Source organism: Eleutherodactylus coqui, chromosome 6 (assembly GCF_035609145.1).
Source record: "Eleutherodactylus coqui strain aEleCoq1 chromosome 6, aEleCoq1.hap1, whole genome shotgun sequence".
Lineage (NCBI taxonomy): Eukaryota > Metazoa > Chordata > Amphibia > Anura > Eleutherodactylidae > Eleutherodactylus > Eleutherodactylus coqui.
This window is the reverse complement of record NC_089842.1, coordinates 132,244,561-132,258,577: the sequence shown is the minus strand read 5'-3', so window position 1 is coordinate 132,258,577 and position 14,017 is coordinate 132,244,561. Positions and strand designations below refer to the sequence as shown.

Here is a 14,017-nt window from a genome sequence, read left to right as displayed (position 1 = left end):
GGTGCAAGTTGCATACAGCTATGTGCCGATGGCCTAAATTAAATCTTTTGGTGAGCAAGTAAATGCCAACCTGCATCCAGCAGATATTTGACCCTGCTGCTACAAGTGGCTTCAGAGCAATTATAGAGTAAGAGAATTATTACATTATTCCCCCTATCTCCTAACAGTAGACAGCTGGCACATTGTGGGCACATTACACTCATGGTTTACGAAACAAGAACAGGCTTGAATCACATCTGATCCTGGAATCACCTGTCCTTGGCATTAAGAGGTTTTGCATCCATTTATGCTTTACGTTGAGACAGTTCTTGCCATCACATCACCACCCCTAGTGAATCCCTGTCTTCACTGCCATTTCAGCATCCAGAGCCCTGACTTTGCCCCCATATCAGCATCCTGCATGCATAGAGCTCCAACTACCCCATATCGGCACCTGACACCACTAATGCTCCTGTGGCTGAATAGATGTGAGTCTATGTAGTCCTGTTCTGACGAGATCGCATGAAGTTATATTAGCAATGGGGGCATAGCAGTTCCTGGTGATTCTACAGCTGGCCATATGCATTAAACTAAAGAGAACTGTCATATCTGAACAGCACCATAAACTAGGTAGATGTATATGGAAGAGTGCGTGCACAGCAGTATAAAAAGAGTCAGAGTTTCAGACAACGTGTGGACGTAACTGGTGGACAGCACAGGAACAGGGGAGCGGGTGAGTATAAAACATCCCTCAGCTCCCCGAACAGCACCAGAACTTAGTTTATGGTGCTGTCCGAGGTGACAGGTTCCCTGTAAAGTCAGCCAAACCCAGTTTCGGAAGGGCTGACTGACCATCCAATTTATATGGAGGATTTCCAACTTTTCCCAACAGCAGATCTCGGCAGAAAGACTGGGCTGCTGAATTTCACCGATCCCCATTTTTTTTTGTTTTCAGGGAAGATCAGCTGCCGCCACTAGGAGTATATGTGTCAGCAGCTTTACCCCCAGATCAGATCACATGCACACTCAGCAGACAACTTTAATTGGATGAGGACCGTCATGCTGGGCGCCATCATTGAATATCCACTCTGCATGCCATGTTTCAGTTCTAGGGTGTGCTACCAATGTCCAACTACTAGGACTGCCCAGTGCCACCACATGCCTGCTGGCTGCTGCACCTCTCTTTCCCTGTGGCCCGCAATAAATGCCAAGCAGGCCTGCAGTGGTATGGTGCTTGTGATGTGTTTTGGTCACAGCAGTTCAAGATTGATAGTATATCCTTATAGTATACACCAACGTCTGTGTGATTATTCTGATGGGCAGCCCTCCGGTAACTATGTGCGGGCTCCCATAGCAACCACAAGATTTATAGAACGGCTCCAGAAGGAGTCATGTGTCTGTATGACCCCTTACCGTGTCCCTTCCCAGGTGAACAGAGGATCCTCAGGCACCCCGGCTCAGTTACATGCCCAATTACAAGGGGATTAATTAGTTCTGTATAGATGGGGCTATATTTACAATGAATTCCTTAAGGAACTCAAGGCTAAAGAGACAATTATTTCCAATGAAATGCCTGCTGATCCTAAAGGGGTTGTCTGAGTATAACAAAACTTTTTAATTCCCTGCCGTTTTATAGTGGGGTTGCATTTGAAAACACCACCCATACACAATGTATTGCATATGGACAGCGTTGCATAGGCAGCCTATACAAATGTATAGGGCTCGCTGCGTGGAGAATAGAGCATGCTGCGATCTATTTCTCATACGCATCAACACGCAGTGTCTACACACACGTGCATAGATCAACGTAGGTCCATTTACCGTGTATCACACAGCCATGCATACGCGGTGAAAAAACACCCGTAGACATGAGCCCCAACTCATACTAAAACAACTTTTATTCGCTACTTGTACAATACACCTACATGTACAATATGAAAAATACAGGCTTTGTGCCCTTATATTACCAAACATAAGCCATATTCCTCTGATTAAGCCAGTTATAAAAAAGCATGCCAGGCGGGCTTGAAGAATATGATTTTTGTGCGCTGTCCATGTGCCAGGCATTATTGCCTAATGACTGTATCGCGGCTTTATATAAGCCAAACTGCTCCTAATTGATAGTTATTATACGTTCGCTTGAAGCCAATAACTGTCAAATAGGGGGCGCAAGAACCCAAGTCCAATCCTGAAGGAGACAACACACCCCTCACGTGACTCCCTCCGGATACTCGGCGCTGCAGGTACAGCCAATGTCCACTAGAGGCACAAACCGAAGATATTTTAAGAGATGCACACTAGAGGGCGCTCCCGCCCCGCTAACTCCTAGAGCAACCGGAAGTGGATGTGAGCTGCTGCGCTGTAATCCGGCAGTTGTTATGGTTACGAATAAACTTTGTTTACCGCCGAGGAGATGGAGGATGTGCTGGAGATGGGGGAGACCCGGAGATCTACGGTAACAGCCCGATGACGCACTCACTGTCGTGACCCCATCATATCCCAAGCCCTAATTGCTCCCACTAACTAACGCCACATCACAGGCAGCCCAACCATCCACTACCTGCCATCACCTCACTACACCCCAACTTCTAACTGCCCCCCTGACTGCTATCACCACGTGACACTCCAGTCTCTAACTGCCCCCTGACTGCTATCACCACGTGACACTCCAGTCTCTAACTGCCCCCCAGACTGCTATCCACCATATCACACCCAGGACATACCAAAGAATAAACAATATTACCAATTAGTGAAAATATAACGAAAGATATAAAAATGTTCCTGTACAAGACAGACGTAGAAGGAACAGGATAAATGTGTAGTTTATAGTGGAATGAATACATAGCCAGACAGGCAGAAGTCTAATAATGTTTTTGTGCTTAATAGACGTGGAATGAGCAGGATATACATACTGTATACAGTGGAATACATAGGGTATATATACCATATACAGTGAAATGAATAGGATATAGTGTATACAGTGGAATGAACATCCTATATATACTGTTTACAGTGGAATAGATAGGGTATATATAATGTATACAGTGAAATGAATAGGGTATATATATTGTATACAGTGGAATGAGCAGGATATGTATACTGTTTACAGTGGAATGAATAGGGTATATAGTGTTTACGGTAAAATGAACAGGATATATATACTGTTTACAGTCAAATTAATAGGGTATAATGTATACAGTGGAATAAACAGGCTATATATACAGTATACCATGGGGTGACTTGATAGACTGCCCGTCAGATTGCAGTATGATGTAATGGAGCAATCAAACCATCGCTAGTTGTGGTCCCCTCAGGGGACTAAAAATGAAAGTAAAAATAAGATCAATAAAGTTTTACTAATTGGAAAAAAAAATAGTATTAAAAGTTTAAATCCCCCCCCCCCCCCCTTTGCCATATCTATAATAGAAAAAAACGAAATCATAAAACAAATACATATTTGGTATCGCTGCATCTGCAAAAGTCCAATCTATCAAAGTAACGCACTATTTACCCCGCACGGTAAATGTCGTCCGAAAAAAAAAAATAACGCTAAAAATGCACTTTTTCAGTCGCCCTGTTTCACAGAAATGCAATAAAGAGCAATCAAACAGTCATATGTATTCTAAAATGGTACCAATGTAAACTACAGGACATCCCGCAAAAAATGAGCCCTCGCATAACTACGTAGACTGAAAAATAAAAAAGTTATTGTGCGCAAAAGATGGAAATAATTTAAAAAAATTAAATGTCTGAAAAAAATACAAGTAGTACAGCAAAAAAAACCTCTATAGGCTTGGTATCATAGTAATCGTACTGACCCATAGAATACAGTTATCATGTCATTTCTGTTGCAGTTTGTGCGCCGTAGAAACAAGACGGGCTAAAAGATGGTGGAATGTCTTTTTTTTATTATTATTTTACTCCACTAAGATTTTTTTAAAGTTTTTCAGTATATTAGGCCCCCTGTCCACGGGCGTTGCTGATTTCCGCCGCCTGGGAGCCGGCAGACAGGCTTACCGGCGGAGATCCATCTGACAGATAGGCTGACCGCAGAGAATCGCGTCAGTTCACAGCATACTGCAAATTACCGTCCGCGAGCGCAGAATCGCAATGATTCTCTGCTCGTGGACACGGAGCCGGCGCTTTCTATAGCAACGCGATGAAAAGCTTCAGACGGCGTGATTCGCTGGCGATTTACTGCCGGCGAAATCACGTTCGTGGAATGAGAGCCTTATATGGTACATTAAATAGCACCATTGAAAAACACAACTCGTCCCGCAAAAAACAAGCCCTCATACAGCAACGTCGATGGATAAATAAGGGAGTTACATTTTTTTAAAAGGGGAAAGGAAAAAATGAAAATACAAAAAAAAGGGGGCTGCCTCATTAACCCCTTCAGTGGCAAGTTTATTATTACCATGTCATGCCTCACAAGGCAGGTTTTTTTTAAATGAGTCAACAATGCAAGTAAAAACCCCGGAAGATTTCAGATGACAGCTCAGCGCTCTGCATGTTTCAGCACTAGAGCTGTCAACGGAAATCTTCGGGAGTTTAACTGCATGGTCAGTGCACCAACCCTGGAGATTTTCCGGGCAGGCCACTAAAGGGGGTAAGGGGTTAATGTACCATATTATGTACTGAAAAACCTTTTTAAAAAGTGGAATAAAATGAAAAAAATAAATAAACTTCCGCCATCTTTCAGTGCGTCTTGTTTCTACGGCGCACAGACTGCAACAAAAATGACACGATAACATTATTCTATGGGTCGGTATGATTACTACGATAGCAATATAATTTTTTTTTCTTTGCTGTACTACTTGTATTTTATTTTTCAAAGTCATTTTTTTGTTTCATTATTTTCGGCGGTCATCTTCTGCGCGCAATAACTTTTATTTTTCCGGCAACACAGTTGTCAGAGGGCTCATTTTTCCGCTGGACAACCTGTTATTTGCGTTGGTACCATTTTTGAACTCATACGACCTTTTGTTCTTAGTGACAGGGTGACCGAAAAAGCGCATCTCTGGCATACTTGATTTTGTTTTTTTCTGATGACGTAACTAATGCGTTACTTTGATAGATCGGACTTTCACGGATGCAGCGATACCAAATATGTATTTGTTTTATTATTTAGATTCTTTTATTGTGAATATGGTAAAAGGATGGGGGGGGGGGGTGTTCTGAAATTTTATAACTTTTTTTTTTTCAACAAGTAGTAAAACTTTATTGTCTTGTTGAAATATAAGCCCTGTTCTGAAAATAAGCCCTAGCTGCATTTAAAAATAAAAAAAGGAATACATTACCCAACAGGTGCTGTCCGCTCTGCCACATTTCTCCTCCCGAAGCTGCGCCGCACTTGTTTCTAGTCTTTATCCGCCACTTCCTGCTTAGGTGGGTTCATAAATCCTGCCTTCAGGAAGCGCTGACTCTGATTGGTTCTCGAACACTGTTGCTCAGCGAAAAGATGCAGGGCTTGATGAACCAATCACAGCCATCGTTCAGATTCGTTCTGTAGTTCACATTCGCTGTATAAATGAATGAGAACAACTGAACGATTGCTGTTTAAACCGAAGGACAGTGAACGAGCCAACAATGATTTGTATGCCCACATATAATGAATGATGAGCGAAAAGCGAACGATGATCGTTTGATCATTGGACTGAACGATTAACGTTCACTTTCGCTTGTTTGAATGATTTTTTGAATGATAATCATTCAATCTAAAAGCACCATAACTGCTGTAACCTCATCACACCCCGACCCTCACTGCCTTCACTAACTGGTGTCACCTCATCACACCTCACACTGCCCCTTACTATATATAGTTGGGATCTCACACCCCACCCCTAACTGCCCCCCCACCCACTAACTGCCATTAAGTTACTTATGAACTTCTGTCCGCAGGGAATAAAGATGGGGCGTCGTGCCCGAGCTGCCCAGGACATCCAGCAGGAGAGTGACATTCCCCGAGGCACATCATCCAGAGAGGTGAGCAGCTCACTTACCTACCACCACCCCCTACTGCCCCGTTAAGTGTGATCACATCTCCTCACTAACAGCCGTGACACCCCAACCTCTCACGTCCCGTCCCCCCCACACCCGGAATTTTAAGAGACAAATTCCACTTCAAAGAACCACATCAAAATCCACGGCTTTCTGCTGCAGTTTGTGGCTCGACCTGACAGATAATTTGCTCTATCAATGGGCAAAACTTGTGTGTGGAATTGGAATATGGAAACAACGTTGGAAACTAGAAAAAAGTGACATTTCACTTTTTTTTTTGTTTTCGAATCATAATTCCACACAAGGATTTTGCCCATTGACAGGGCAAATTGTGCATGCCAATCCGTGACAAACGTGATGCCAGAAAGCCTCGGATTTTGACTTTGTTTTTTAAATGGAATGGGCCGCGGAATTCAGCCTTAGGGCAAGAAAACTCGATGATGATGATGAAAATCTCCCTTTCTTGCCAAACTGTGCATCAAGTTGAAAGTCTTTCACTACCTTTCATATCTCTAGAGACCCTGGATACAGTCGGAACCCTGAAACCCAATAAGACTTCCAGACCTGATGAGTTATATAACAGATGCTGCAGAAAATATGATTAATTACCGACTTTATCTTTATCTAGCTACTACGGTATATGTAATGTAATGCAACAGCAAAGGGCTTGTTCTTCCCTAAAGCTCTAGTAATTACCCTCCCCAAATTAGGCAAATCTGCATATGGCCCCCATAATTTTCAACCCATTTTACGCTTAATACGGGCCCAAAATTCTTTGCCTTTGTATTAGCCTCCATATTTTCCCCCCTCACTTCCTAGTCTAATCCACTCTGACCATGTTGGCTTTATTACGGGTCGTGCGTTTCATTGACTTTGTTACTGAAGCCCAAGAGAGTCATGCTTCTTCTCTGCTTCCCACCAGATATGTGTGTCGGGTTAGACATTATCTGATATACTCTTTTGCAACTCTTTGGTATATGCCTATGTTGTACATGCGTGCTTTCTTTGTAAAAATACAAAAAGTTTTCAATTAAATTTTGGTGTTTAAAAAAAATATAAATAAATGTATATGTAATGAATGTAATAAGTCTGTATTTACGCATAGTAATTTGTAAATGTGCCCAAAAAACGTTAACCTCTTAATGACTGCCGTACAACCGGTGGTTCGGGGTAGTCTTTTTGACACGCTGCATTTTTACAGTAGCACTGCAGAAGAAGTTAGCAGCTCTGTGCATTCTGCTGTCCCAGCACCTGAGAACAGTCTGGGCATTGGGTAACTATTAGAGACCACTAGTTGGTCTCCAGTTGCTTTAACCCCTTAGATGCTTGCTGCGACATATATATGAATTGGATCCCCCTCCCTTACTCCATCGGGCCACTTGCAATGACACCTATCAGCAATCTCAGGGTGTCATGGCAAGCGGAGGCCAAATAATGGCTTCTGGGTCTGCCATGTATGATGTCCTATTATTTCCTGCCAAAGATACGATCTGATATGCCGATCATTGAAAAAATGACAGCTGCACATAATATACTGCACTACAGAAGTAGTGCAGTGTAATATCTAAGCGATCAAAAGATCACATGTTCAAGTTCCCTTATGGGACATTAAAAAAAAAACAAACTTTTGTTGCATTAAAAAACAATTTGTTTGCACCACCGGAACTTCAGAGGAGGACACCGCTGAAGGCGGTGAGTATTACAAATGCATCACCCAGCTTCCTGTCACATTCCTTAACAGCACCATAACTTCGTTTATGGTGTTGTGGGGTCATGACGGGTTCCCTTTAAGGAGACAAGTGCCTGTCATTCCTGTTGACATACATTTTTGTGGATGTACTGTTCCCCTGAGGAATCCACAGTCTGACAATATGCATAGGCCTCACTCCCCCTATTCCCCTCCTGACATAATACTGGTATGTCACTGACTATTTGTCTTATGCCTCTTTACTCTTGGGATTTACTCACACAGGCCATAAATGTGGATTTCCCGCACAGAAAATCTGCAGCATTTAGGCCTCATGTCCACAAAGAAATGTTTATTTTAAATCTGCAGCGTTTTTCCCGCACGCGGATCCGCACCCTATAGGAATGCATTGGACACCCGCAGGTAGTTAAATACCTGCGGATGTCATTTTTCCCGCCAGGCGCGAATCCGCGTGCGGGGGAAAAAAATGGACATGCTCCATTTTCGTGCGAATCTCCCGCAGGCTTCTATTGAAGCCTCTGGAAGCCGTCCGGATCCACAGGAGACCTAAAATCAGAATAAACTCACCTGATCCAGACGATGCGGATCTACCTTCCTTCGCGGCCGGATCGTCTTTCTTCGGCTCGGCGAATGTGCCGGGCGCATGCGCGCACATTCGCCGGGCCGAAGAAAGAAGATACGGCCGCGAAGGAAGGAAGATCCGCATCATCCGGAGCAGCTGAGTTTATTCTGATTTTAGGCCTCATGTCCGCTGGGCAGGAGGGACCCGCTACGGGATTCTACATGAAGAATCCGCGGCGGGCCAGATTTTCCCCGTGGACATGAGGCCTTACAGTATAAACCATGTGGATGAGATTTAAAGGATATCATCCATGTCATGCGGATAAATGCTGCACGGAGCTGACATTCACTACGGATTTTAAACACGCAGCTTGTCATTTTTTTGCTGCTGAGTTCACGTTCTGCAAGGGTGAAATGTGCAGTAAATTCGTAACAAACTCCGCAGCAAAATCTGTACCATTTGATACAGTTTTTCTTGATGCAAATTTGCTGCTGTGAAAAATCTGCAGCAGAAACAGACTTTATGAATATAGCCTAAGGGAATGTCTGCACCCCCTTGGCCTTTTCTTATGAGTACCAGTGGATAATATTTAAATTACTTTAACTTTTTTGGTGTGGATTCATCATATTATCGGATGTCCCTGTCTTTATTCTCTTGTCTTTTCTGATGCTGCCAATTGCATTTTCAAAGTTGAGCTCTAGTTTATGGAGTGTTGCCCACCTGCTTTTATTGTCACACTCCAGCACCTCACTGCTCCCCACTAAGTACCTTCATCACACCGCAGCCCCCCACTAACTGCCGTCGGCACATTACTCACAAACTCTCACCGCGCTTCACTAATTGCCATTATGTCACCTCTGACCTCTCTGTCCCCAGGAAATAAAGATGGGGCGTCGTGCCCGGCAAGCCCAGGACATCCAGCAGGAGGAGAGTGAAGTTCCTCATGACACGTCATCCAGAGAAGTGAGGAAAGAGGGGAGCTCCTGTGTGTTCCAGAGGAATACTGAAAATATATGAAATCCAGAACATCCAGAATTTTGGATGATCTGGTTTATTGGATAGTCACATAATGTAGAGAATATAAAAGAGAAGCTTTGTGGGCAGTATTATATGAGGGGGTGGCACGGTGCTTGGTACTGATGGCCAACCTCCCACGCTGACCATTCTGTGGAGGGGGGGATTTGTGTGGAGGTCTATTCACACTTTCAATGCATTTTTGCACGGAGAATCATCCATTGATAATATTGGGGGGTTTCAGAAACAGTCACGTCCTGTAGGTTGTGGCTTATTTGTCATATCACATTTCCCATAATGCTCCATTCCTTTTTGCTTCTCACAATTTCCATTCTCCTGTTTGAGGGTCCCCCGAAGCCCCTGCGACAGGGAGGATGGGCTGATGAGTCGTCTGGAACATCCAAGTGAGTAGCTGGTTGTAGTCCAGGGTCGGCTGTACATGCTGGTCCTGTGTTGCTATATATAACATTAATCGGAGCCCGGTGTGCAGTGTCTATTGTCATATTACACACGTGTTACAGGTTTGATCATCGCGTTTGTCTTTTTATTCTGCAGATTGGGGAAGCGTGGCATTGAAGATGTTGAGGAGTGAGTATATATCATCTGCAGCAACACGTAACCTTACATATCGTATGCAGTGATGTATGTCTTCCCCATGAGTGTGTGAGTGGGCCACGGAAAAGTAATCCAGACCACACTCTTATGAAAGCTGTTTAAAAGAAAATATTTGTTGCTCATAGCAACCAATCACAGCGCAGCTTTCAATTTCCCAGTATAAGAACTGAAAGCTGCACTATGACTGGTTGCTATGGGCAACAAAGATTTTCTTTTAGGCTGCGTTCACATGTTGCTTATTTGCTGCAGGTTTTGTCACAGATTTCACCCCTTCAGTTTGAATTCAATTGAAAAGGTGGTATCACTGAAATCTGCAGCAAAACATCGACATGTGCATGCACTCTTAGACAGCTTTTGTAAGAGGCCAGGCTACTTTTCCATGGCCCATGCAGTACATATATATTTACACATACATCTCTAAAGTAATGTGTATTTTCTAAAACAAACATGTCTTAGAATGTGATTTGTATGTTGTTTCTGTATCTGCAGCACCCGCCTAAGGCAACAGAGTCTAGGTGATTCTAACGAAGGTGAAGGTGAGTGGGTTCAGGAATAGCGTGGTTGGTGTCAGAGAGAGCATGGCGGGTATAGGAATAGCGTGGTGGGTGTCAGAGAGAGCATGGTGGGTATAGGAATAGCGTGGTGGGTGTAAGAGAGAGAATGGTGGGTACAGGAATAGTGTGGTGGGTGTCAAAAAGAGCACAATGGGTGCAGGAATAGCGTGGTGGGTGTAAGAGAGAGCACAGTGAGTAGAGGAATAGCGTGGTGGGTGTCAGAGAGAGCATGGTAGATATAGAAATAGCATGGCGGGTGCAGGAATAGTGCAGTGGGTATCAGAGAGAGCACGGTGGGTATAGAAATAGCATGGCGGGTGCAGGAATAGTGCGGTGGGTGTCAGAGGGAGCATGGTAGGTGCAGGAATAGCGTGGTGGGTATCAGACAGAGAGCATGGTAGGTATAGAAATAGCGTGGTGTGTGTTAGAGAGAGCACGGTGGGTACAGGAATAGTGTGGTGGGTGTTAGAGAGAGCATGGTAGATGTAGAAATAGCATGGCGGGTGCAGGAATAGTGCAGTGGGTATCAGAGAGAGCACGGTGAGTATAGAAATAGCATGGCGGGTGCAGGAATAGTGCGGTGGGTGTCGAGGGAGCATGGTAGGTGCAGGAATAGCGTGGTGAGTGTCAAGAGAGAGCACGGTAGGTACAGGAATAGTGTGGTGGGTGTCAGAGAGCATGGTGGATATAGGAATAGTGTGGTGGGTGTCAGAGAGAGCACGGTAGGTACAGGAATAGTGTAATAGGTGTCAGAAAGAGCACGGTATATGCAGGAATAGCGTGGTGGGTGTAAGAGAGAGCACGGTGGGTACAGGAATAGTGTAGTGTGTGTCAGAGAGACCACGGTGGGTGCAGGAATAGCGTGGTGGGTGTCAGAGAGAGCATGGTGAGTATAGAAATAGCATGGCGGGTGCAGGAAAAGTGCGGTGGTTGTCAGAGAGATCATGTTAGGTGCAGGAATAGTGTGTTGGGTGTCAGAAAGAGCACGGTGTGTGCAGGAATAGCGTGGTGGGTGTAAGAGAGATCATGTTAGGTGCAGGAATAGCATGGTGGGTGTCAAGGGAGAGCACGGTGGGTACAAGAATAATGTGGTGAGTGTCAGAGAGAGCATGGTGGGTATAGAAATAGCCTGGTGTTTGTCAGAGGGAGCACGGTGGGTGCAGGAATAGTGTGGTGGGTATCAGACAGAAAGCATGGTAAGTATAGAAATAGCGTGGTGTATGTTAGAGAGAGCACGGTGGGTACAGGAATGGTATGGTGGGTATAGGAATAGCGTGGTGGGTGTCAGAGAGAGCATGGTGGGTATAGGAATATTGTGGTGGGTGTGAGAGCACTGTGGGTGCAGGCATAGTGTGGTGGGTGTCAGAGAATGGTGGGTAAAGGAATAGTGAAGATGCGTAGCGCAGGGCTGGGAGTAGGGAAGCACCCCTGCATACTCTGCAGTGTGACTTATTGGGGAATGCCTCCCGGTAGTCAGGTATTAAAAACAATCACAGAAAATGGCCGTTACTTACTTACTGAGGAGTGCATATAGATGCATCCTCCTCTCACCATGCAGGTAGCTGACTACCAATCCCACCCCCCTCATTATCAGGAGGCAGTGTGAGTGGGTGTCTCATCGGTGCCCTCACAGGTGTTATTGGCTCCGCCATTTGGTAGTCAGCTACCTGCATGGTGAGAGGAGGATGCATCTATATGCACTCCTCAGTCAGTAAGTAACGACTATTTTCTGTGATTGTTTTTAATTTTTTTCCCCCTTCTGTGATGCATTTATATTAGTGTAGGGACCCACTACAACGCAAGGAACCGTGAAGTGGTTAGTGGGCTCATGTATCTTGGCCAACATCCAACCAATGCCTTGCATTTATTATCTATCATTCACATGCAGTGTGGCATTAAGACTCCAGGGGGAGCCCAGGGTGGCAGTACCAATGTGGTTCACTGATGGATATGCAGGGCAACCCGCCGAATTATCATGGCGTCATTAATAGGTTGCTGGTCTGCATGGTGAACTACATATATCAGAATGGTCTGGCACCCTGTATCCACTATGTGTGGGAGTGCACACCAAGCATCCACCCCCCTCATTATCAGGAGGCAGTGTGAGTGGGTGTCTCATCGGTGCCCTCACAGGTGTTATTGGCTCCTCCGTTTGGTAGTCAGCTACCTGCATGGTGAGAGGAGGATGCATCTATATGCACTCCTCACTCAGTAAGTAACGGCCGTTTTCTGTGATTGTTTTTAATTCTGGATTTCCCCTTCTGTGATGCACTGGTAGTCAGGTAGCTGCAGAAAGTGGATCCTGTCTCATGCATTTGTGCCTTGTTTTCAGATATACCTGTGATCCCAGATCTGGAAGACGTTCAAGAGGAGGATTTGGTGCTGCAGGTAGCATCACCTCCAAGGTAAGTAGCTATAACTATACACACTACTCTATCTCCCACGGTGACTGTGAACACACATGCATCTATTTTGCTTTGCAGTGTCCAGGTGAACCGAGTAATGACATACAGAGACCTGGATAATGACCTCATGAGACACGCCGCCTTCCAGACCCTGGTGAGACCTGTTATAACACCTCATGCCGGCTCCTTGACATCACTTATTATAAATAATGCCAGTCACGGCTGCACAAGTAGTAATCCCCCCTCCACAGCGGTGCTGAATTCTGCAGTGTTTTGATGAGGGGAGGGGCCTTTGAGACAGGAAGTTTCGCTACCCCTTGATGGGCACTTTTGAAGTTCACAGAATGGAGGCAGTTGTGTTTTTCAGTACTGGTGCGTGATTACCTGAATAATAGCTGTAGTTTTGATGCTTTCCTAGGATGGAGACATTGACCTGAAGCTTCTAACCAAAGTCCTGTCTCCAGAGGGAGATGTGCGAGAGGTGAGTGTCCTGGGAGGGGGATATGGTGGCTGATAAGCACAGTGGGGTAACCTGGTTCTCCTCTGCAGGATGATTTGCGCTGGGATTGGGACTTGCTGTACACAGAGGTCTCTTCAGAACTGCTCACAGAATGGGACCTAGGGAAGACGGAGAAGGAGGACGGCCTGCTCACCTGAATAAGCTCTATCTAATAAATTATTTAACTCAGACATTCAGAATCTAGTATGATTCTCTGTGCAGCACCCAGCTACAAGGGAGTGCCATGGAGCCAGGAGACACAGCAGTATCCAATCATTCAGCTCCCAGCAAAAATGTATTGTGTACATTGTGCTAAACCATATGGAGGAATTCTACCCGGACAGTAGATGGCAGTGTGGATTGAGGGGGTAGTTTGCTGTATGCATGCACTATGCTCCTTTAGCATATGGAGACATTGTGCAAGGACCGCAACCATCAGCAGGGCTGTCATCCCTCCAAAAAGTGACATGGGTGTATAGGCTGAGGCAGGGCTAGCTGAGAAAGTGGAACTAACAGTGGGGAGGGAGCTATCCTGGTATTTTTACAGTCAAAGAGATAGGATTAGGGCTTTACCTTCACTTCACTTTTAGTAAGAAAGCCTTCAGGAGAGTTCAGGACTAGTGATGAGCGAGCGTACTCGCTAAGGCAAACTACTCGAGCGAGTAGTGCCTTATGCGAGTA

The 14,017-nt window shown here is 45.0% G+C and overlaps 1 protein-coding gene across 1 annotated transcript; it reads left to right on the top strand.

The window, feature by feature from the left end:
• The first annotated feature begins 2,301 nt into the window (after positions 1 to 2,301).
• IFT43 (intraflagellar transport 43) lies at positions 2,302 to 13,529 on the top strand. The gene is made up of 10 exons (XM_066605752.1): positions 2,302 to 2,434; positions 5,881 to 5,964; positions 9,126 to 9,212; positions 9,609 to 9,667; positions 9,819 to 9,851; positions 10,368 to 10,414; positions 12,765 to 12,837; positions 12,916 to 12,991; positions 13,256 to 13,318; positions 13,387 to 13,529. The coding sequence occupies exons 1-10, from the start codon at positions 2,393 to 2,395 to the stop codon at positions 13,492 to 13,494; spliced, it is 672 nt and encodes a 223-aa protein (XP_066461849.1). The 5' UTR covers positions 2,302 to 2,392; the 3' UTR covers positions 13,495 to 13,529.
• The last annotated feature ends 488 nt before the right edge of the window (positions 13,530 to 14,017 follow it).